At 38.3% G+C, this 22,015-nt stretch overlaps 1 protein-coding gene across 2 annotated transcripts; it reads left to right on the top strand.

The window, feature by feature from the left end:
- Nucleotides 1-1,480: 1,480 nt before the first annotated feature.
- LOC145765323 (guanine nucleotide-binding protein G(s) subunit alpha isoforms short-like) lies at nucleotides 1,481-20,501 on the top strand. 2 transcript variants are annotated; one of them, XM_082577126.1, is made up of 11 exons: nucleotides 1,481-1,789; nucleotides 2,470-2,592; nucleotides 3,022-3,119; nucleotides 3,971-4,025; nucleotides 5,150-5,223; nucleotides 7,327-7,385; nucleotides 7,761-7,881; nucleotides 10,328-10,458; nucleotides 17,586-17,653; nucleotides 18,257-18,434; nucleotides 20,076-20,193. In XM_082577126.1, the coding sequence occupies exons 1-10, from the start codon at nucleotides 1,784-1,786 to the stop codon at nucleotides 18,401-18,403; spliced, it is 882 nt and encodes a 293-aa protein (XP_082433252.1). In that variant the 5' UTR covers nucleotides 1,481-1,783; the 3' UTR covers nucleotides 18,404-18,434; nucleotides 20,076-20,193. The 2 variants fall into 2 exon arrangements, with proteins under 2 accessions (XP_082433252.1, XP_082433253.1); XM_082577127.1 differs by lacking the exon at nucleotides 18,257-18,434 and having other exon boundaries at nucleotides 20,076-20,501.
- Nucleotides 20,502-22,015: the final 1,514 nt, after the last annotated feature.

The raw sequence follows: 22,015 nt of genomic DNA, 5'->3' as shown, positions 1-22,015 counted from the left end.
GTTGTGTATCAACCAATCTTGGAAAACTCGATGAAACAGGGGTTCCAGGTGTGCACGTACCACTAAGGGGTGCGAGACCTGTGCCTAGGTGGTGCGGGGATGTTGAATTATGTTGAATCAAGGTTTGTTATAATATGACGTAAGAAGCAAAGTTGTTTTACTAGGTTTCAACAAAAACTTCGAACTGTAGGCGACTATTACTTTTTAGCCAATCCTAGGAGGGGGTGTGAGAATTGATTGGTAATTTCAAAATGGTGCCGACAAGGCAAAAGGTTAAGAATCGCTGCGATAGAAGAAGTAAAGTTTTACTTTCTACTAAATCGCTATACTCTCTACTTACTCTCTATAAATTAATATAAGCCTAAAGTTTATGGCCGATAGTGTTGACAGAAAGCACTTTTTGGATTATGGATGTTTTAGAGGCCATAAAACAATTTGAGCAATCGGAGATATAATAAACGTATTCTACTTCGTTGTTGCTCTCCTGAAGCTAAGGCTCTCTTTACGAGGGAGAATCTTATCTTTACTCCTGGATAGGCTTTTTGTGCCTTTGTTTAGTTTGAAATGGGATATTTGATCAGTGCTGGCCTTATTTGTTCCAATAATGGCCTTGCTTGTGACTGAAACAAGAAGATCGCTTAGGGTCGTTACTATAGTTTTGTTCCTTTTGCAGTAGCCTATAAGCTGAAATTAAATTTAAGTTTTGACTTTCATTTTATAACTCAAATCTGCATCGATCAGCATCATTTTCATTGCAGGTCTTGAAAGAGCGGGAAAAAGTACAATAGTCAAGCAAATCAGACAATTTCATCTGAACGGTTTTGACGAGAAGTATTATAATGATTATAAAATAATAAGTTTGTTTACAACAACCGCGTATATTTTAGTTATAACTCAGTGATTTTTAAAACTTGTAAGTTTTGTGGAGTGTTCGCGTACCACCTGCTGCGTATTCAGTAAATCTTAAGAATATAGGCCTACAATAAAATACAAGAAAGTTTAACAAGATCAATACAGGGCCCCAAGCGAAATTATAATCTAAACAATCATAAAATACAACAAATAAATTACTTTCAATGAGATCGATGTAATTATTGTATCAGTTAGTCAATGTGAAAAACACCTTTGCTAACCAAGTGAGGTGAGTCCCACACATGAATTCAAGCATCAGGAGATGAAAAGATAAGGTTCTCTATAATATTAAGCCTTGGGCACTAACGAGAGTGGGGTGGTCGGTTTCTTTTTCTCCACTGTCTTTCCTTCAGCAACTATACCCACCCAATTCATCACACTCTATAGGTAGAGGTAAGCAGTGTTTTTAAACAACCGGTTTAAGCCGGAAGTCGAACCAGGATTGCATGATTGAAAAGCGAGCGTCTTGTTAGCTGCGCTATCCTATCTTTGCTAATGTTGCATTTAAAATCATGTCCAGGCGCAACACGACAGTTCTTGCCTTTTGATTTGATGATCATCCAATCTGGCAACTCCTGTTGCGTAACAAACGTTTGAACCCTCTCATCCAAAGTTCTCGCAAATTCTATTATTTTATCGAACTCTTGTCTACTTAAGTGAGTTACTCGCATTTCACTTTGAAGACTTTCGCGTACCACTAGTGTTATGCGTACCATAGTTTGAGAACTACTGTTATGGACTAAAAGAAATAGCACAGTAGCAGGAACACCACTTTAAACACTGACGATAATGTTTTACTGTTTCTAACGCAATTATTTTTAGAGAGAAGAAACACATATTGTTGAACATCAAAAAAAACATTTGTGATGCTATGATGGTAAGTAGCATGCGTGTTTTTTTGTAATAAATTTTATCAGGCTTTTTAGCGATTTAACAAATTAATTTGCTTGATCCTTTACGATTTAAATTTTTTTGTTATGAAGCCATTTCCATCAATTCTTAAACGTTAAATGTAGCATGATCAGACCCGAATGTAGGGGGGGCAGAGGGTGCAGGTGCCCCGGGCCCCCCGACTTTTGAAGGGCCCCCCTACGTGGAAAAAAAAAATTTTTTCTGTTTCTTCAGCCTTTGAAGTTTCTGCAAAATGCTGTGCAGTGCAGTGCTGGATTAATGCTACTGTAGACGTAAAGTGGTTTTTCGCGCAGTAGGCGCGAAAAAAAAATTGCACAGGGGCCCCCGATCTAAAAGTGCCCCGGACCCCCATCAGCTAAATCCGGCCCTGAGCTTAAGTGAAAAGTTTTGACTCTATGGCCCCTTTATCATATTCCTTATTATTTGTGCTGTTTGTTTTCACCTTAAAACTGAAGATTATCTAGCATTCTAGCTGCCAGCCGATTGAAATCGATTTTTCGGTGTTTAGGATTGAACTAACTCATCTGAACGCAAATTTGTTTGTACTACAAGACACGTAACCGAGTCGTTCATGTCAAGCATTGTTGTGGGTTTGACACCTGTCAGAAGATACTTTATTTTTTGATGACGTCTGTCATAATTTAGGCCATTGCAAAAGCCATGCAAACACTGCAACCCCCTATATTGGCAACAGAAGAAAATATAAGCAATTTGGAATATATTCTCAACATTTCACCAAAGTTTGAAGATGATGAAGAGTTTGACAGCGTAAGACGAAGCAAAAGAATTTTTAAACATAGCCGAACTGCGAACCTAATATAGTGTGCGTCTTGTAGAATTGCGTTATAATTACGTCTGAGTTACGTACTATCCTTTTGGCTGTTTGGTTGCTGCGTGATTTTGTTTCATTGAAAAATTAAATAAGTTCTCCCGCTGACATTTTATTGTAGTGGCTTGTAAGTGTTGCATGCTATGAAGTGTCAGCGTATAACTGTGCTATTTTATGTTTTGCATAGTTACGTTTATAAACAGTCTATTAAAAGCCTAAAAAAAGCTCAACCTTAATAGATGTGTTCTATTGCAATTGGTTAACCTGTATAAGCTTGTTCTAAATAGTAGCCACGTATATGAACTGCCAACTTGGTTATATGGACATCGATTTAGAGGGGTTAAGCTAAAACGCGTTTTCGTTTGTAGACATTCTTTGACATCATTGAATCGTTATGGAGCGATCCAGGTGTTCAGAAGTGCTACGACAGAAGCGACGAATATCAATTAATTGACTGCGCCAAATAGTAAGTTGTGCTAAACCAATTGTTATAACCCAGTTTAAATTGTAATTTTCTGATATAGACTGCTATAACATTTATCAGAAACTTTTTTTATCTTTTTTGTTAATCAAAATTGAATACCCCTTTCAAGGCGTTGAATTTGGTGTCATTGTCAGCTATGATTGTTAGAAACATTTTCTTTGATCCCAATGAGACTATTCGCAAACATTTTCATTCGAAACAAACTATTTTGAAATATTTTTCTTATAACTTTGGTGCCATATAGCCTATACAATCTAAAGACACACGTTTCTTAAAATATCGCAAAATAACGAAATTTTCACAGAAAATTGTAGGCTACTGCTAGTGTTAAGCTATACGTTCATCTTTATAGTTTTAAAGCCTACTGGATTTTTTACAACAACTTATGCATCGGATTTCCATATCCAACTTCTCACCCACCAGCACATGAAGATTGTCTGTAATTTGGATTTTGAGAGAAAAGCAAAAGCCTAGACTTAGACTTATACAAGCACACTTTGTGAACACCACAAACGATTCCGGGAAGCTACCTTATGGGATCAGTTTAAGTCTCCGATTTACTAAAGACACGCTTTTTTTGTGAATACGTGTGAAGTTAAATGTTGTTTGTTGAAAGAAGCAAAATCATGCATTGGCCTTTGCTTCAATTTTAGCATGTGGTTAAATGCTTCTTAATCTTGAGCGGTAACAAACAAGCCTCGTTTCGGGGATCTTGCAAGATGAATCTTCATTAAGATACTCAGCCAAGCATTCAACTTAGTTTGCGTTGTTGCTACACCAGTAATCTTAACCTATCATAAATTTTATAGATATTTTTTTGAATTGTTATTTAGTTTTCTGGATCAAATTTCGACCATCAGGCAAGAAGATTATATTCCATCTTTCCAGGTCAAATTTTTCATTTTTGCTTACTCTTTTAATTCATATCATTGTTATATCCTTTTATCCATAAGCGAAGTTTAGTAAACTTGATCACTTATCTTAAAGCTTCTTTGCGCTGAAACCTGTTGGAAGAAGTTTTCTTTGGCCTAAACATTGTCTTGGATAACGAAGATGTAAAGATATGCTGCTTCGTATCTTGAACTTACGGTACCCGGACATCTTGCCGAAAGATATTTTGCCGAAAGGACTAGATGCCGGTTGGACAAATTGCCGAAATTATACAAATGTATTATCATAACGTAATAACACATAACCTTTCGGAAAAATGAGTTTCGGCAAAATGTCCATTCGGCAAAATGTCTTTCGGCAAAATGTCCGCGCACGCAAGCATCAATCATTCAAGTTTCGACTGTAAGCTCATGGGCTTCAGCAATGCTCCACACTTGACGGATATAATGAAGAAGTGATTTGCTGTCAATTCCGAACCTACGTCGAGTTTTCATAACCTCTACAAGTATACGAACTGCCAGGATAAAGCTGGGTTAAGATTAAGCTTCCAAAGAGGCTTTCTCAATTCGGGAAATGATTCTCAGAATTAATCAAGAGTAGATTGATCTGACGTATTTTTCCTCATGGTATGGCTCGTTGTCAGTCCACATAACTTGTCTGTGTTGGTCAATTTGACCCGAATATTTACTTATTTCAATTTGTATCCCTGATCAACATTTTGTTCGTTTGATATTCGTCGTTTGCAGATTTCTATCACATGTTCAAGCAATATTTACAGATTTGCAAGTGAACAAATTACTTGAACCATGCTGAACAATTAAGTTGGTATGCTTCAGTACTTACGGGAATTTAGTCAACCAGGGGCTCTATCCACTTCTAGAATTCGGGGGGGGGGGGGGTGATTTTTGAACAGTGGGCTAAAATCCTCATAGTCACTTCAACTTCACTCCAATGAGTGGGGGGGGGGGGTGATCACCCCCCCTTGGATATAGCCCATGTAGTCAACACAATTATACCCCAAAAGAAATTTATCAAACTAAATTGATCAATTTATAAGTGAATGTCATGAAATTGTTGCGCTAGTGTTAGTGGAATTACTTTAATTTTCATTGTGTTGGTAGGACATTCTGAGATGCCAAGAACCCACCAAAAAAACTGTGGAAATAAAATGTGAGATAGACACTCTTCGTTTACAGTGAGTTTTCTTTTCACACATTTATCAAGAGCTACTTCATTTATGGGCAAGAGGAGGTTATATTTTTGATATTGTTATCATTATTATAAAATCAGTAGTTAAATAGGAAAAATATCAGTTTTCAGAAGATATCACCTGCAAACATGGAAGTATGTTGAGTGAAATTAAAAGCGATGAGTTTACCATTGAACTGAATCAATAAGGAAAGTGTTGTGACAATCTTAATGTTTTGCATACTTTAGGCACATTAAAATTTTGTTAAAATTGTAAGAAATGTAAAATCGCCCATTTATCAACCATATACAAATCACGTGTGCTAAGTTGCTTTTGTTATACTTATTTCTTCTGCTGTGTAGCCTATACCTTACACTCTCTTTAATGCATATTGTTTGTGAAATAGCAAACGCGTACTGCATTGACTATAAACAAATGATTTGTGTATGTATGATATCACACAACAGGCAAACAAATTCCGAAAAGTGTAATTCATAACTAACTGCAAATAATTTGTTTATTGTTTGCAAAAAATTTTGCTGTAGCCTCTTCGACAAAGCTAAAACCTCAATTGCTAAGGTAACAGGGATCAGTAGTCAGTAGATGTAACAGAAAATATATTTCGCACTTATTCAGTGCATCTTCAGTTCTGATAAAGGGCAGTTAAAGCCTACAAGTAATGTTTTAAATAACATTACAGTGACGCAATAATGTCAAAACATGAGCGTAAAAATTGAAAAAGCATAAGCGTAAATATTGAAAAAATGCTGAATGAAAACTAAACCAAGCCGGCAGTAAAGTAAATTACGTATCAAATATAAATCATAAACGAAAATTGATGAAAGAGCGATGAGCAAAGCCTGCAAATGTAGCGTCGTGACAAATTACAGCTAAGAAAATAAATTATATGCGAAACAAGGCAGTCAAAGGCAGTGATAAGCAAACTAAGCACAGCGATAAATAATTAAATAGAGCGTCATGGAAAACACAAAATGTAGCGTTGTGGAAAAAAGAGTAGGCAAAGACGGCAGTGAATAATAAGGCAGTAAAATATTGAAAAAATACCAAAAATGTAGTGGAGCGTCAAAAAATTAAACTTGTGGCAGAATTAATTTTTGGATATTTATTTTGGCATGTATCCTATGTATCCATTTATCTTCACAAGCATCTAGATTATCAATACTGGGTTGTTCAACAAATGTGACATTGTAGCATTGGGAAAGTTGTGGTTCAGTACTTAGATCATGAAATACAGCAAAATGTTTTAATAACGCAGCCCTGTCATTATTAGAAGAAAAATCGAAAGTGTTCCAAGTTGCACGATGGCCTGACCAGCGAACCGAAAATTTATTAACCGTTTGTCCAACATATTGTTCATGGCAAAGTAAACATGTTGCTACATAAATCCCATAATTGCTGCAATTGAGTTCCTGTTTTAACTTAAAAAGTCTTTGCGGAGTGCTCAAAGTCGTTGTGCGTGAAACCATTGACAAGCGATGATGACCATGGTTACCACACAACGCACAGCGACCACAAGGGGCAGAATAACCTCTTTGTAGAATAGAAGATTGGATTTTTTTTTGATAGAACTTTGTGGTTTGTAAGATAATTTCCAATTGTTTTTGGCCTTGTGTATGTGACCATGACATCAGGTTTAAGTTCCTTTTCTTTTTCACTCATTAAACTCATTCACTCATTCACTCTTCGACAAAGCGAATATTCTTGATGATGTGAGATAGTCATATGACATTTGACCTTAAGCTGCATGAAGTTGAAAACCTTCAAATGCACTTTAAATGGGAAAGCTGTAATTTAACTGTTTGTTTGAATTGACCATTACACATCATGATCCTCGTGACCAAAAGGCTACAAAGCTTTAAAGACAATCAAAAATAATGCAATGTTTTATTACTAGTCGTTGGATAAGCTTAATATGAAAAAGCAAATTTAAAATCTTTAATTTTTATTTTCCGACCTATGCGTTTGTCAATGTACAAATTGTACACCTTTATGTGATTATTACAACAGACGAAGGCCTATTAATGTTGAAAGGTCTATTGGCATTGATGGTCATAAAGACTGACTGTGAATCAACATTGATGTTTCCAGTGTTGTGGACGTAGGAGGCCAAAAGGGAAGCTGGAAGAAATGGATGCAGTGCTTTAATGGTAACTTATTAAAGTTATTATATTCTTGTTTGCAAGTAATATCTTACTGTCTATTGGATAATCCGGCACTGGTTACACTGTAGCCTACAAGTACAACAATGAATCAGCAGCAGTGAAGCGTTTCTGGGCATTTCTGGTGCGTTAAGCACGAATATGAACTCAATTATGCTTCATCAATTTTTTTTTGTAGAATTTTAATGTTCGATTTTGTTAAACTTGGTAAAAATGCACATAAGTCTATTTTCTTCATTGCATGCTTCGCATTTCGTGATCGAAACAGTTTTTATATTTTATGCGCTGTGCTAAAATGATTGTTTCGAACAACAGACTTGCAGTTTGCAGCTTGAATGTTGCAGTTTCAGTGTTATTTTTCAGATATCCTTTGCATCATGTTTGTTGTAGCAAGCAATGGTTATGACGTGGTTGAGGCTTCAGAAGAGGGTCGTAATGAGCTCAAAAAATCCATTGAAGTTTTCCAAAACACATGGAATAATCAGTACGACAAATTATTTACTACATGTATACCATGTAATTCATTTTGTCATTACAAAATTTAAAAAGCTAGATTTCTAAACAAAGTTTTTTTCTGCAGCTGTGTACTTATGTTAATCAATTAACGTTTTAAGAAGTCACTCATTATCATACTTATTGTAATTGCTGATTGAAGCTCAACTTAGGCAAAAATACTTATGACTAGTATGAAAATCAAGATGGCTCTAACGCGGAATGAATTTTATCAAAATCTCTATTTTAGCAGTCAACATCAAAGAACTATCGGCATAGACAACAATGAAAACTTTACAACCATCTCAAAAGTAAACATTCCAGAAATTAAACACGCAATTAACCAGATGAAGCGACACATGATATCCTTTTCTATAGTTATATAAGGTTACCACCTCATGTTTACCTGTATAAAAAATGCGTTGAAACAAGTCAAATTAGTTCCAGCTGGCAAAATCCTATCATCATACTCCTACATACAAAAGGAGATCAAAAAGCTTTAGAAAATCATCGTCCGATTAGCTTAGTTCCCACAGGTTACAAGTTTTTGTCAGAGTAATTTATAATGGAATAACTAAAAATTGAGACTGTCAACAGCCTAAAGAGCAAACAGATTTCAGAAACAGGTTTATTAACTACATGGATCACCTGCATGCTATCGTCAACTAATCGAGAAAACAAATGAGTACAATAATCCACTCTGCCTTGGACTAGTAGATTATAAAAAGTGTTTGACTCTATCGAAACATCAACTGTAGAAGAAATGTTTTAACAACTTGATTGAAAAAAAAAAATCAAAATAGACGGCGATAGCCTACATGAATCATTTACGTTTTGTTGCTGACATAATTCTTATATCTGAACAGCCAAATCAACTACAAACAATGCTAAAAGAACTTACCACGGAAAAAAAAGGTTTTTAAATGAAAATAAATAAAACAAAAGTGATGTTTAATACTTCACCAGAAACAAGAAGCAATATTACACTTGATGAAATAACCATCGAATAAGTTGATCAATATTTACCTTGACCAAAAAATAACTTACAACTGACTTCAGAAAAACAAAAAAACACAAGAAGAAAGCTTTTCGTTGGTTGGCAAGCCTCCAGAAGTGCAAGAGTAATATTTAGGTTAAAATTACCTCTTAACTTCACAAAAAAGTGAACTCATAAACTAAGATAAATCCAATGAGCAAATGAATGTATTTGAAATCAAACAAAATTACAAATATTGTAATAACCATCAAAAAATTAAAACGGCCATGGGCAGGTTATATAACAAGATGTCAGGACAACAGATAGAATAACAAATTAACAACTTCTATACTCTGGGAAAACAAACGCAAACAAGGAAAGCCAAAAATGAGTTGGTGAAGCGAAATCGACAAAAAATGTGCGACAACCAACTGGTATGAAAAATACACACACTCTACTAGATTGGCAAAAAAAAAGGAAAGGCTTTCGCTCTGCAGTGGGCTGCCACAGGCTGAAAATGATGATGATGACTTTTTGTGTCCAATGTTCTCTGTTTGTCGTTCACTAACTGCGTCTTATGCATCATTATGCCTCATATTCAAGCACATAATCATCATGCCTCATATAATGATGTGTATCCTTGATTCCAGAGATGTACGTATACGCCGCAAATTCTACGCCGCATACTTGCGGCGTAGACTTTTGTTTGCGCTAACGGCCACATTTTTTGGATAGTTTGCGCTTGAGGCTACGCCGTAAAGTTTTCGCGGTTTTTTAGCGCATAGCGTCAACGCATACTTTTTAATGTATTTTTTTCGCTACAACACGCCGATACCTTCCAGCGCTGCAGTTGAAAGAATGTTTTCAATGGGCAAAGACATATTGGAACCAAAACACAGCAAAATGTCAGATGAACACTTTCAGATGCTTGTGTTTCTTCGTGGAAATTCAAAATAAAGCTTGTTTGTTTCGAGTGGTTTATACCGTGTGAATGTTTGGCACCTAGCAAACAAAATTAGTTTGCGCTAGTGTATGCGCTGACGCCGCCAACTTTTTTTCCACGTTGCGTTAACGCATGCGGCGTATGATTTTTCGAACGTTTGTGTTTACGCTGACGGCGTCAATATTTTTTGTATGCGCGTACATCACTGCTTGATTCTCATGTAATGCAGTGATTCTCAACGTTGGCTCTCAAGCCCACTTGTGGGCCTGAAATTAGGCAACGGAAGCCACGAAAGTCTGTGCATGCGCAAGCTTCTTTAGTTTTCAAAAATTTATACTAGCCACTTGCAAGAATGACTTGAATATTGTGGATTGCTTTGTTGTTTTTGCCTACTGTAGACTTTCATGATAATTCGTGGATAAAAGCTAGCAGTAGATGTGCAATTTGCATATTGCACAACCTATCTATCCATAATACAATTTGTTAAATTTTTTTAGCTTTTTTGTTTGTTTTATGCAGATGGTTATCCACAACATCGGCAATTCTTTTGCTAAACAAACATGATTTGTTGAAAGAAAAAATTCTCTCTGGAAAATCAAAGCTTGAAGTTTTCTTTCCTGAGTTTAAATATTATTTTTTACCAAACGACGGTAAGCAAAGCATTTCAACTATTTTTATTGCCTAATTTGTTGGTGCGGGGGAGGGTCGCTAGTCCTCACACCCGTTGGTCGGCATTGCCTTACATGCGAGAGTGGGAGCTCCCAATGTTGGGGTGCTCAGCGAAGGCAAGTCGACCCTTGTGTTCTGTCAGAAACAAATTAGGTTTGTGGTACGTATCGAAGTAAAGCAAAATCCCGTAAACGGATTTAGCTGCTTCGTGCCACATAACACCCCACCAGTGTCTGAGGGCTGGGTTTGCCCGAGACATGCAAAGGTAGAGTGCCCTGTGTTGTTCTGAACGTCGGGGGTCACCAGTGCTGGGGAGGGTCGCTAGTCCTCACACCCGTTGGTCGACGTCGCCTCACATGCGAGAGTGGGAGCTTCCAATTTGGGGTGCTCAGCGAAGGCAAGTCAACCCTTGTGTTCTGTCAGAAACAAATTAGGTTTGTGGTACGTATCGAAGTAAAGCAAAATCCCGAAAACGGATTTAGCTGCTTCGTGCCACATAACACCCCACCAGTGTCTGAGGGCTGGGTTTGCCCAAGACACGCAAAGGCGTAGTGCCCTGCGTTGTTCTGCACGTCGGAGGAGGGTCGCTAGACCTCACACCCGTTGGTCGACGTCGCCTTACATGCGAGAGTGTTTTTTTTTTTTTTCCTTCTTCTCTTCGCGCAACGCTCAGAGTTGGAGCTCCCGATGCGAGAGTGGGAGCTCCCGATGTTGGGTTGCTTCGCGAAGGCAAGTCGACCCTTGTGTTCTGTCAGAAACAACTTAAGTTTGCGGTACGTAAAGCAAAATCCCGAAAACGGATTTAGCTGCTTCTTGCCACAATGGTATATAAAATTACAAAGAAGATACACACTTTTAAAAAACGTAACTACAAGTTGAGACAGCACATCCATCAGACTCTCGTAAATTTTAAACCCAAGCTTGTTTTTGATTGTGGAAGTATGAATTTTTTTACTGTTTCAATTTCTTTATTTCTGATCTCGACATTTATGTCATCCGCTTTTTCGGTTTTCACAACTTTTGTTTTTTTTGATGTTGAGTTATAGATTAGCATTTTCGCCTGGCGTTTTCACTGTGATCAATATATGTAATATTTAAGTCATCAAGGTCTTGTACATTTGCAACCCAAAGAATTGTGTTGTCGGCATATCTTAATGTAACGATTGATAATCTCCCACCTATTTTTACTCCACTGTTGGAGTTATTTACATGAACATTTCTTTACACATATTGAACAGAGAAGACAGAACGCATTCCTGACATGTTCCTTTTTCAATTTTAAACCAAGCTGTGCCTTCGTATAGCCGCCACAAGTGGTGCTGCTTCTAACACCGCCGCCACCAGACTACTTGAGGGGCTAGACACAAAGAAGCTTGAGCGATGGAACGAAGCTGTCCAAACCATCGACTTCTCACACTCAAGCCGCAAAGCATGGAGCATCATCAACAACCTCACTGGGCACTCAGCAAACTCCCCTCGTCAGTGCCCGGTTTCTGCTAATGCCATCGCTTCCCAGTTAGTGCAGAACGGGGTCTACAAGACAAAGGACCTCAAGGCATCCCGCCTTGTTGCCAAGGAAGTATCTGCCCTGTGGCCAATGGAAACACCACCAGAAGAAACAATCTCTGGAGACTTCACTCCAGAGGAATTCGTCATCGCCTTCCGCCTAGTGAAATCACACAAGTCTCCAGGGCCGGATAAGATCTGCCCTGAGCTTGTGCTTCATGTTGGCCATGCCCTAAAGTCCTGGTTACGTAGATTCCTCTCTTCCTGCCTGCACTACCTCACAATCCCAAAAATCTGGAGAAGAGCTTTAGTAGTTGCAATCCCTAAGCCTCAGAAGCCACCAGAGGATCCAAGGAGTTATCGTCCGATATCCCTCCTCTGTGTTCCTTTCAAGATCCTCGAAAGACTGATCGATGCCCGCGTCAACCCAATCATCGATCCGCTCCTTCCAAAAGAGCAAGCTGGGTTTCGGCGCGGAAAATCCACCGGAAATCAGGTCGCACTTTTAACCCAAGACATCGATGATTGCTTTGAGGCAAACAAGAAGGTCGGCGTTGTCTTTCTAGATCTCACAGCTGCCTATGACACCGTATGGCATCGCGGCCTTACTTGCAAGCTGCTTCGCCTGCTTCCTGACCGACATATGGTTCATATGATTATGGAACTTGTCAGGAACCGAAGCTTCACCCTCACCACCGGTAGCTCACGGCCAGGGCCGGATTAAGGTTTTGATGGACCTGGGGCTATATGGTAATCTGAGGCCTATATTTCATTCCCTTCATTGTACCAATCACAATTAAAATGAAATAACAAAAATTATACTCGAAGTACAGTAGGCTATTTACTTATTAAACACATTCAAATGACATGTTTTCTGGATTTAGACAAAGCAAAGCTGTTATCATCGGTGTCTATTTTTTGCAAAATTTTGTTTTCTATGCAGAGTAGAGCTAAGGAATGAAACTTTTTCTGACCCATGAATGAACGCAGTTGATTCTTTACTCTTTTAAGCACTGAAAATAAGCGCTCGCCTGAACAATTAGAAATCATCAGACAAAGATACATTCTTAGTACAACAGGTACGTTAGGAAATGCATACATAAATTCAATTTCTTGATGAATCTAAACATTTGAGTTTCTTTGCTGCATTCGCTGTTAAAATGGGGTTGTTTTAGCAGAGTAGAAAAATGAACCATTTTTCAGGCAGTGATTCTTCTAGAATCTAGTCTAGATCATCTGGATATGTGAAGCAAGGCAGCAGTGGCCGAGTGGTTAGCGCGTTGGGCTTGCAGTCGAGAGCCTGCATGTTCGACTCCAGCCACCCGCACTTGCTGTTGTTTCTCTGGGCAAAAAACTTTACGATAATTGCCTCTACCCAGTGATCGATTTCGAGTAATGGGTAGCACCAAATTTAAGTCATAAGCGGAGTAGACAACCGGAAACAGACATTGCAGTCGGCTGCAGCGTGGGTTGGTAGCCACTTTAACAAGTCGAAATTCTGCCACTGAAATTGACTAGAATGAAACCGCCAACCAATCATAAGCTACGGTTTAAGTGACGTAAAAAATGGCGAAAAGAAGATGATACTGTAGCGATCCGTTATTTCAACATATAAGTTTTCCTGCCTTTTACTAAAGTTTCTGTAATTTTCCATGCAACTGCTCCCAAAGAAAATAGAAAAAAGAGCGCACACAATAAAATGGTTTGTTCGTCCTTTGACGAGAGCTCTATCAAATCGGACTAGCTCACATCAAACCAGCTCAGTTAGACCAGTTCAGCTCTCAAAAAAACATTAAATTGATTGTTTAATTAAAATGTAATAACTCGTGATAATGTTTCACTATCCTGTAATTTCACTATTGTGTAATGTATAAATTCAAATTGTGTTAGAGACCTACAATATTATATGAACACCTTCTGATAACTTAAAATTATAATTCGAATAACAATTGTGTGGAAATCAGTTCATGGAGTCAGATAGCTAAATTAGATAAATAGAACTTTCATCAGGTAGTCAGACAACCGTAAAATTCAACTCAACTTATAAACAAACTATTCTCATACTTAAATATAAACTATCCTTACACTTAAATAACCTAAATAAAATATTACCACAATATAAAGCAAATCAAGTCATGGATTTTTTGTCAGCTGGTTGGCTTAGGGGTTAGGGTTAAGGCTAGAAAGCATTCATTTCATTGACGCGGGTTCGATTCCCACTACTGCTATTGCTCTTTTTCTTCTGTAATTACCAAATAAAGTTCAAAACAAGCATTAACTCTCTGGATGAGTGCTAGAAGGATCACAATTGGACGGTAGCCTCTTATAACATGTTCTGATTGGTTGACGGTTGCATTGTAGTCATTCGCAGTGGCAGAATTTCGACTTGTTAAAGTGGCTACCGCGAGGGTTAGGTGTACGTCGGAAGGCGTACATGCTGCAGGTATGCTGCAATTCCGGATTTCATACACAAAATAATTTGGTCAATGATTGGCAAATATGAGTCTACTTTGATTCTGCTCGATGGATCAAGTGATGTGTTTTCAGATCCACCTTCGCCATCCAAGCATACTTTTAGATTAAAACAACGGTTTCAAGCTTTTCCATTGACAAGATCAACCCCTTGGCTGTTTCTTTAGTCTGTGATTGTTCGTCAAGACTTGAAAAACTGCTTGATAACCTTTTCTTGACGCATGTAGCTAACCTTATAGCGTCATATCGTGCCTCCCAACGTGTAGGCTATCAGATGAAAGCTTAATTGATGGCAAATGAAGTGGTTTTAGTAGGTGTCGCGCCCCCTTGGAAATTAGCTGACGCCCCCTTGGGGAAGCCTGCCCCCTGGTTAAGAAGCACTGGCTTACGCAGTTAGCATTCGTTCTATGATTTTCGTCCTTTATTTTTTCGAACCTGATAATAAGCATGTCAGTTGCTCTTAGTAGCCTAAGTTGTTATCGGTTGGCCTATTTTTTTGATGGGCCTGGGGCTGCAGCCCCATCAGCCCCCGCCTTAATCCGGCCCTGCCACGGCAAAGCAGACTGAGACGACTGAAAAACGGCGTCCCACAGGGATCGGTCCTGGCTCCACTTCTTCTCAACATCTACACCCACGACCTGCCAACTACGGTCTCCGCAAAATACGCTTATGCGGACGACCTGGCAATTCTCCACTCCTCAAAGTCGGAGGAAAATCTAGAAGACACCTTGAGCCAGGACATGAAAACTCTCTCAGCCTATCTCCAGAACTGGCGACTGAAACTCAGCGAAACCAAAACTGTGGCAGCAGCTTTCCACCTTCACAATCGGGAAGCTGATCGTGAGCTACACGTCCAGAACAACGGAAAATCTCTTCTGCCTTTCTGCTGCCCAGAACCAAGATATCTTGGGGTAACACTGGACAGATCGCTCACATACCGCCACCATTTGGTGTCACTGAATCCGCCCTAGCTACGCCGTCGATGGCGTAGCTAGGGCGGATTCAAATTTTGCCGCCTCTTCAAGAAAAAGCATGTGAACATGAAATTTTTTAATTGACTTAAAGTGGAATTATTGTATGTTTTGAACCAGTAGCGTAGCCAGTAATTTTGAAAAGGGGGGTTTTAAGGGCCGGCGGGCGAAGCCCGACGGCGTCCTCGCCAAAGACGACACCCAGTGGTGGGTCTGGGGGGCCTCCCCCAGAAAATTTTGAAAAATTACTTTGGATTTGGTGCATTCTGAGAGCATTTTCAACAAAAATGTGGGTATAAATCCCCTAGTATAAATATTCCTGTAAAATGGTGCTGTCCGGTGGCATAGCAAAAGGATAAGATCATGTTTTCTTGGGAATTTTTCGGTAACTTAATAAAGCTAAGTCTTTATGTTTTCTTGTTGCTAATTCCTGGCTGAGATATTTGAATGTTTGGTATTGGCAAAACTCGCTCTTTTAACGGAGTTTCGTTTAAAATTAGGCAAACTTTGTTTTAGAGACATAGAGACTGAAAGCATCATTCTCAACATCGTGACGTCACATGCGTGCCAAAGGGGGGGTTGTAACCCCCAAACCCCTCCTCGCTTGGCTACGCCACTGTTTTGAACGTTGCCAGTCTGTTTGCTTTTATTTGCCGTGTACTTTTGCATTATCAACAAAAAAACAAAACGTCATGTCTTAAAGTGCCGCCCCCAGACGTGCCGCCCGGGGCGGTCCGCCCCCCCCCCTAGCTACGTCACTGCTTCCGTAGAAGTTTGAGTTACAAGATGCGGTTTAAAAAAGTTGCGTTTTTAATATTTTTTCTTACGATTACAGAAGGCTTTTAAATAAATAGTTTGTATAGTGTTTTTCAGTTTTTGAGTAACATTTCAAAAATTTGCCGAAGTGGCCCCAGCATCTTTCCTGTAGCGCAGGGGTGGCCAACTTCTCATCAAATGGGATCGACTAGAAAATGTCTTAATTACAGGCGATCGACCGGTCGGTGATGAAGTCACTAATCAACTTTTTTGTTGTAACACTTTTAATGTAAATAGATTTACATTTATCACACATTTACCATTGTCAGCACTGATCACTGATCAGTATATTCAAGTTTCAGTTAATTTACCTCCCATCAACTGAAATCAAGATACCCCATCCTGCCAGCGGCTCAACTTCTGCTAAAAGAAGCTGACAAACAAAACATCTCGGTGGTTAATTGGACGAGCCTTACATAAAAATCTCAATGGAAGTCAAGTACCACCAAATTCCATTCGTTCATCTCCGAAGCCGAGACCCGTCCCATCGGCCTGATGCTACCGAGAGTGGCGTGGTTAGGCCTAAAAAATCTTCGCAATGGCGTTGGGCTTTTTTGCTCAACCATGCACCAAGGGAGAATGGCCTCTTCTTCTTCTTGTTGTAAGTGTGGTGCTGAGAAACAGACCACCGACCACATCATCAACGATTGTACCATCTTTAAGCCACCTAATGGAGTGGAAGGTGTGAGTGTCTTGAATGATAAAATCAAAGACTGGCTGCTTTCTAGTAGCCTTCCAATGTAGTCCGAGGACACATGAAACTTTGGAGGTAAAAGGATAAATCCTCGGTCCCAGAAGTTCATACAAAAAAGAATAATAATAATCATAGTAAGTTATAGTTTAGTAGTATAGATTGGGCTAGACTAGGATTAGACTGCAATAAACGGACATAACCGAGGTAAACAATTAGCCTCCTCTTCTAGCGCAACCAACAATCAAACTGGAAAGTTACTGCTATTTTTTTGCCAAAACACCTATTTTCCAGGCTACTTCGATTTTTAAACTTGGATGTTCGTACTTGTTACACCATAATATGGTTCCATAGGTGTGTAAGGCAGGTATTCTGTTTTACACCTAGTAAAGCCCAGATTGAATTTATCCAACCAAGTGTATTTTCTGGGCTGATCTACAAATTTTCTCTCAAGAATATTGATTGAAAAATGCGCGTTTTAGGAAGTTTGTCAACACAAAATCTGGCCCAATCGACCAGTGGAGACTTGGCGATCGACCGGTCGATCGCGATCGACGTGTTGGCCACCCCTGCTATAGCGTATAAGGCATATTTCACCGTGCCTCAGTCAACATTTTGTATTTTTATTTTTCACAATCACATTATTTTACAGCTGATCCAGCCGACCAAGAAGATCCAAGAGTCACAAGAGCAAAGTACTTCATAAGAGATGAATTTTTAGTGAGTAAATACTTTACCGTAGCCTATTATTACATTTGCTTAAGGTTCACAATCATAAACATATTTTTGGGTTTTCTGAGTCATCATGAAAATTTCACTGATATGCTTCATATTAGGTTATAGATTTTGAAACCACTTTTGTAACCAATGAGCTGATAATCCCACCAACATGTTGTTCTAGAGCGGCCAGTTTCATTTCTCGTCGTTTACCTTCGCTGGAAGCGAGTTACTACTCAACATCTATGAGAACAAAAGCGAGGTTGATCGCCATAAGAATTGAACTCAGGCCTTCAATCAATCAATCAATCAGCTTGTTTTTCCATCCAGTATAGATACAGCAAAAATACCAGTCATAAAGGAATTAACAACCAAAATTTTTACTAAATGAAAAGGAGACAGCAAAACAAAACACAAAAAGTCATCAAGTCACCCGCCACCTTCATTAGACTAAGTAGCAAAAAAAAGTAGAAAAACAAAAAATCGACAACACATAAAAACAAAATAAATTAGTGCTTGTCTGTCTTCCATGCTTTTAGGATGGAAGGCAAGCACTCTGACCACAATGCCACAGTCCCGTTCTCCGCAACTACTTTTCTGTTTCAGCAAGTGAGTGAGACTGGTGACGGTGAACTTTCCTGCTACCCCCACTTCACTTGCGCTGTTGATATTGAGACCGAAATCTTACGTCGCGTGTTCGACTGCCGGGACATCGTACTGCGAATGCATTTAAGGCAGTACGAACTTTTGTGACAGAGCCGAGAAATTAAAGAACAATCAACTGGTAATGCATGGGGAAAGCGATCTTGGCTTTCTCCAACCATCTTGACTTGACTTAATCCGACAAAGTAAAAATACCTTCGTTCATTACCCTTTTCATACATCTTTACAGATTTAAAAGTGAATCAGAATTTTCTGTTCTGGTTCAAAAGCAGCTCTTATCACAGTTTCTCGATGTAACAGTTCCGCTTCGTATTCTTGAAACGTACTTTGCTTAACATGTTATACTCGGTCGCTAACATTATTCTAACACACATACAGTTTCGTATTTATTATTATTGAATGCGAACGCCATTCCGTTGTCTTTCCTGATTTGCAAGTGTAGCGTTTTTATCTGACGTATCAAGACTGCAAGCCAGCGTAAATCTTTTCTCAATCAAGTTTCTGTCGCATAATTGCTGTATGTTTATTTTCTTCAAAAATCAAATAAAAGGTTATAAAAGTTAATCAGTTTTTATACTTTTTGCCACTTACAAACAGAATTTTGTAATACGAAAAGGGAAAACGTTTACGCTACGTCCGGCCATATGATTGTTCGCATCCCACCAAATGGTTTGCGGCTACTTGTAGCCCTGGAACTTACCTAAATGTAAAACTTGTCATTGAAACAAAACTGGAAAAAAATACGATGATTGAATCTTTATTCTCGGACTGGGAAAGCTTCTTGCAGAGCTTAATCCTGGCAGTTTTGCATACTAGTAGAGGCTTTGAATCACTGACGTAGGTCCGGTTACCGAGATTGATAGAGTGCAGTCTCCGATTGTTAAAGTCTTGTTGCCGGGAAACTATTCCATCCATTAGATGCCGCTGAATGGAGAACAGTCCTTAACGTGCGTTGCTCAAGCGCACACTCCGAGAGTCGAACCAGCGCCGCTTGATCTTGAAGCTTCTTCGTTCCAGAAGTCACACAGGCTTTGTAATCCGTGTACCGATTTCTCAGTTTAATAACTGGCCAACTCCAGCTTCAGTGTTGCCAGACTTTTTTCAATTTTTTACCTTTTTCATTTTTTAAAAATTTAATTTCACTTGAATTGTGATCGAAATTGAAACGGCGACTTTCACAAAAACTGACAAGAACAAACACTTGCATTATCTGGAAAAGTGTTAGAGCGCAAAACGGAGAAAAAAATCAATATTTTGAACAAATGGATTGCAAACATAATTTTTTGGTTCATCGTTTAGCATCAAGCCGGAGTCGGATTCGACCTTTTTTAACGATTCCAACTCCTGACAAGCCAAAATCTCTCCGAATCCATGACTCCGATTCCACAGTCCTGATGATTACACAATGCGTAAACGTTCTTATGAACTTCTTGCTACTGCTTGCAGTGTGTAACTCAATTTCAAGTTTGCTAGTTTTTATCCGGTGTAATGGCTTAGATTGAAACTCAAAAGCATTGCTTTTTTGCATCCATCGGTCGTTTGAGCTTCATCATCTATCTTGTAAAACATCACCAACGTTAATATGCACAAAACTTCCTTCACTTCTACTTCGACAAACAATTTATTCGTCCTGTCAACTTTGCTTTTCTCAATCAAAATTTTTCTAAACCTGAACTCTTTTTGCCATTCGTTTATCAGTTTATCGTCTAATAGCCAAAAGAGAAACAAGTGATTGCGAATAACCTCGTTTTTTCTGTTTCAGCGAATAAGTACGACTGGTGACAATCGACACTACTGCTACCCCCACTACACTTGTGCTCTTGACACCGAAATCACACGTCGTGTGTTCAACGACTGCCAGGACATCATACAGCGCATGCATTTAAGGCAGTACAAGCTTTTGTGACCGAAAAAGAACCGAATTATTGAAGAACAATCATTATCGCTGTGTTTCTGGTGCTGCTTAGGCCACCGATCAAGCTCAAGGTTATTCTTGGTCTATGTAGAGAAACCAAGCGTATTTCAAGTAATGTATTATGTTTTTTCATCGCAAACATGTTTTTTAGTAATTTTCACTCAAACACAACTTTGTTTTATGTTGACGAAAGCTTATAATGGCATTAAAATATTTATTGGATTTGGCTGTTTCTATTTAACATCTTTTTAATGTTAGTTAGACAGTAAAATAACGACATAGTAAATAGGTTCCATTATATCTTCATAATTGGATTCGTAATTATTCCTACTGCATTTCCTGCATCTTGTTCTTTCATGGCCATTGAAGCGCATACAGCACTGTAAATACAAACCTGGCATGTTGTAGTTTAATTCAAACTGCCAAGTGGTAGATCATACAAATTAAAATCCATCAATAGTTTACCGATAATAAAAATAAACTTTGAAGCTAAAGTGGCTTATTGAATTTAATAAAACGAAATGTGTAACTAACTGATCGCCATGTAGGTTAACTTTTGAGTGGACTTGAAATCAGGTGGTAGCCTATCCAGACATAGCCGTAGGAGATGGGGGGGGGGGGGGGGGGGCAGGGGGGCGGTCGCTCCCCCGCTGAAAAAAAAACGCCGCGAATTTGGGCAAAAATCTGCACTTATTTGGGCAAATCAATCTTATCGTGATGTTTCGACATTTTACCAGTTTAGAAAGTTTACGTAATTGTTATAATTTATGAGATATATACATTAATATTTTCCAATCACTTATGTAAAGTGCATTTTCATCTATTTTGAAAATTGTTGGATGTGGTACGTATTGCAATTTGGGCAGAATGATAAGTTTCAATTCAACACCTGCAAAAAGTAAAGTGTAAAAGAACATAATTGGCTTTTGAGCAAAGTTAAGCTTATTAGTACTGATATTCACCAGCATGTACGTAGGCTGTATTTCTTCACGGTGAGATTTGTAAGCTTGCTAGGTAGCCTACTAATAACCTTAAATGGCTTTTGCTTTTTACTTTATGTCTTACTAATGTAGTTATTTCTAAAATTGTATTTGGGCAAAAATGTCCAGTTATTGGGAAAATCAATCTTACCATGAGTTTTCAAAATCTTTCTAGTTTAGGAATTTGTTTATAGTGTTGCATTTTGTATGAAATACATTAACATTTTTCTTTAAATGTTAAATGTAGTGTCATCAAATTTGGAACTTTTGTATTTGGTATATTGCTATTTGGGCAGAATGTTAAGCTTCGATTCAGTATATATCTGCAAAATGTAAGAAAATGCAATTAGCAAGCAGAGGTACCGGTAAGCTTATTACCGATGTTCATTAGGATATACACTACATTTCTTCATTGGTGGAATTTTGAAACCTTGCTGGGTAGCCTACTGGTAATCTTATGAGGTTTTTTGCTTCTTTCTCTATATTCTACTATTGTATTTATTTGTAAAAATATTTGGGAAAAAATGTCCAGTTATTGGGAAAATCAATCTTACCATGAGTTTTCAAAATCTTTCTAGTTTAGGAATTTGTTTATAGTGTTGCATTTTGTATGAAATACATTAACATTTTTTCTTTAAATGTTAAATGTAGTGTCATCAGTTTTTGAACTTTTGTATTTGGTGTATTGCAATTTGGGCAGAATGTTAAGCTTCGATTCAGTATATATCTGCAAAATGTAAAATAATGCAATTAGCAAGCAGAGGTAAGCTATTACTAATATAATCATTAGGATATATATACACTAGA

This window comes from Aplidium turbinatum, chromosome 2 (genome assembly GCF_918807975.1).
Source record: "Aplidium turbinatum chromosome 2, kaAplTurb1.1, whole genome shotgun sequence".
Lineage (NCBI taxonomy): Eukaryota > Metazoa > Chordata > Ascidiacea > Aplousobranchia > Polyclinidae > Aplidium > Aplidium turbinatum.
The sequence above is the reverse complement of the archived record's forward strand: the minus strand, read 5'-3'. Positions and strand labels throughout refer to the sequence as shown.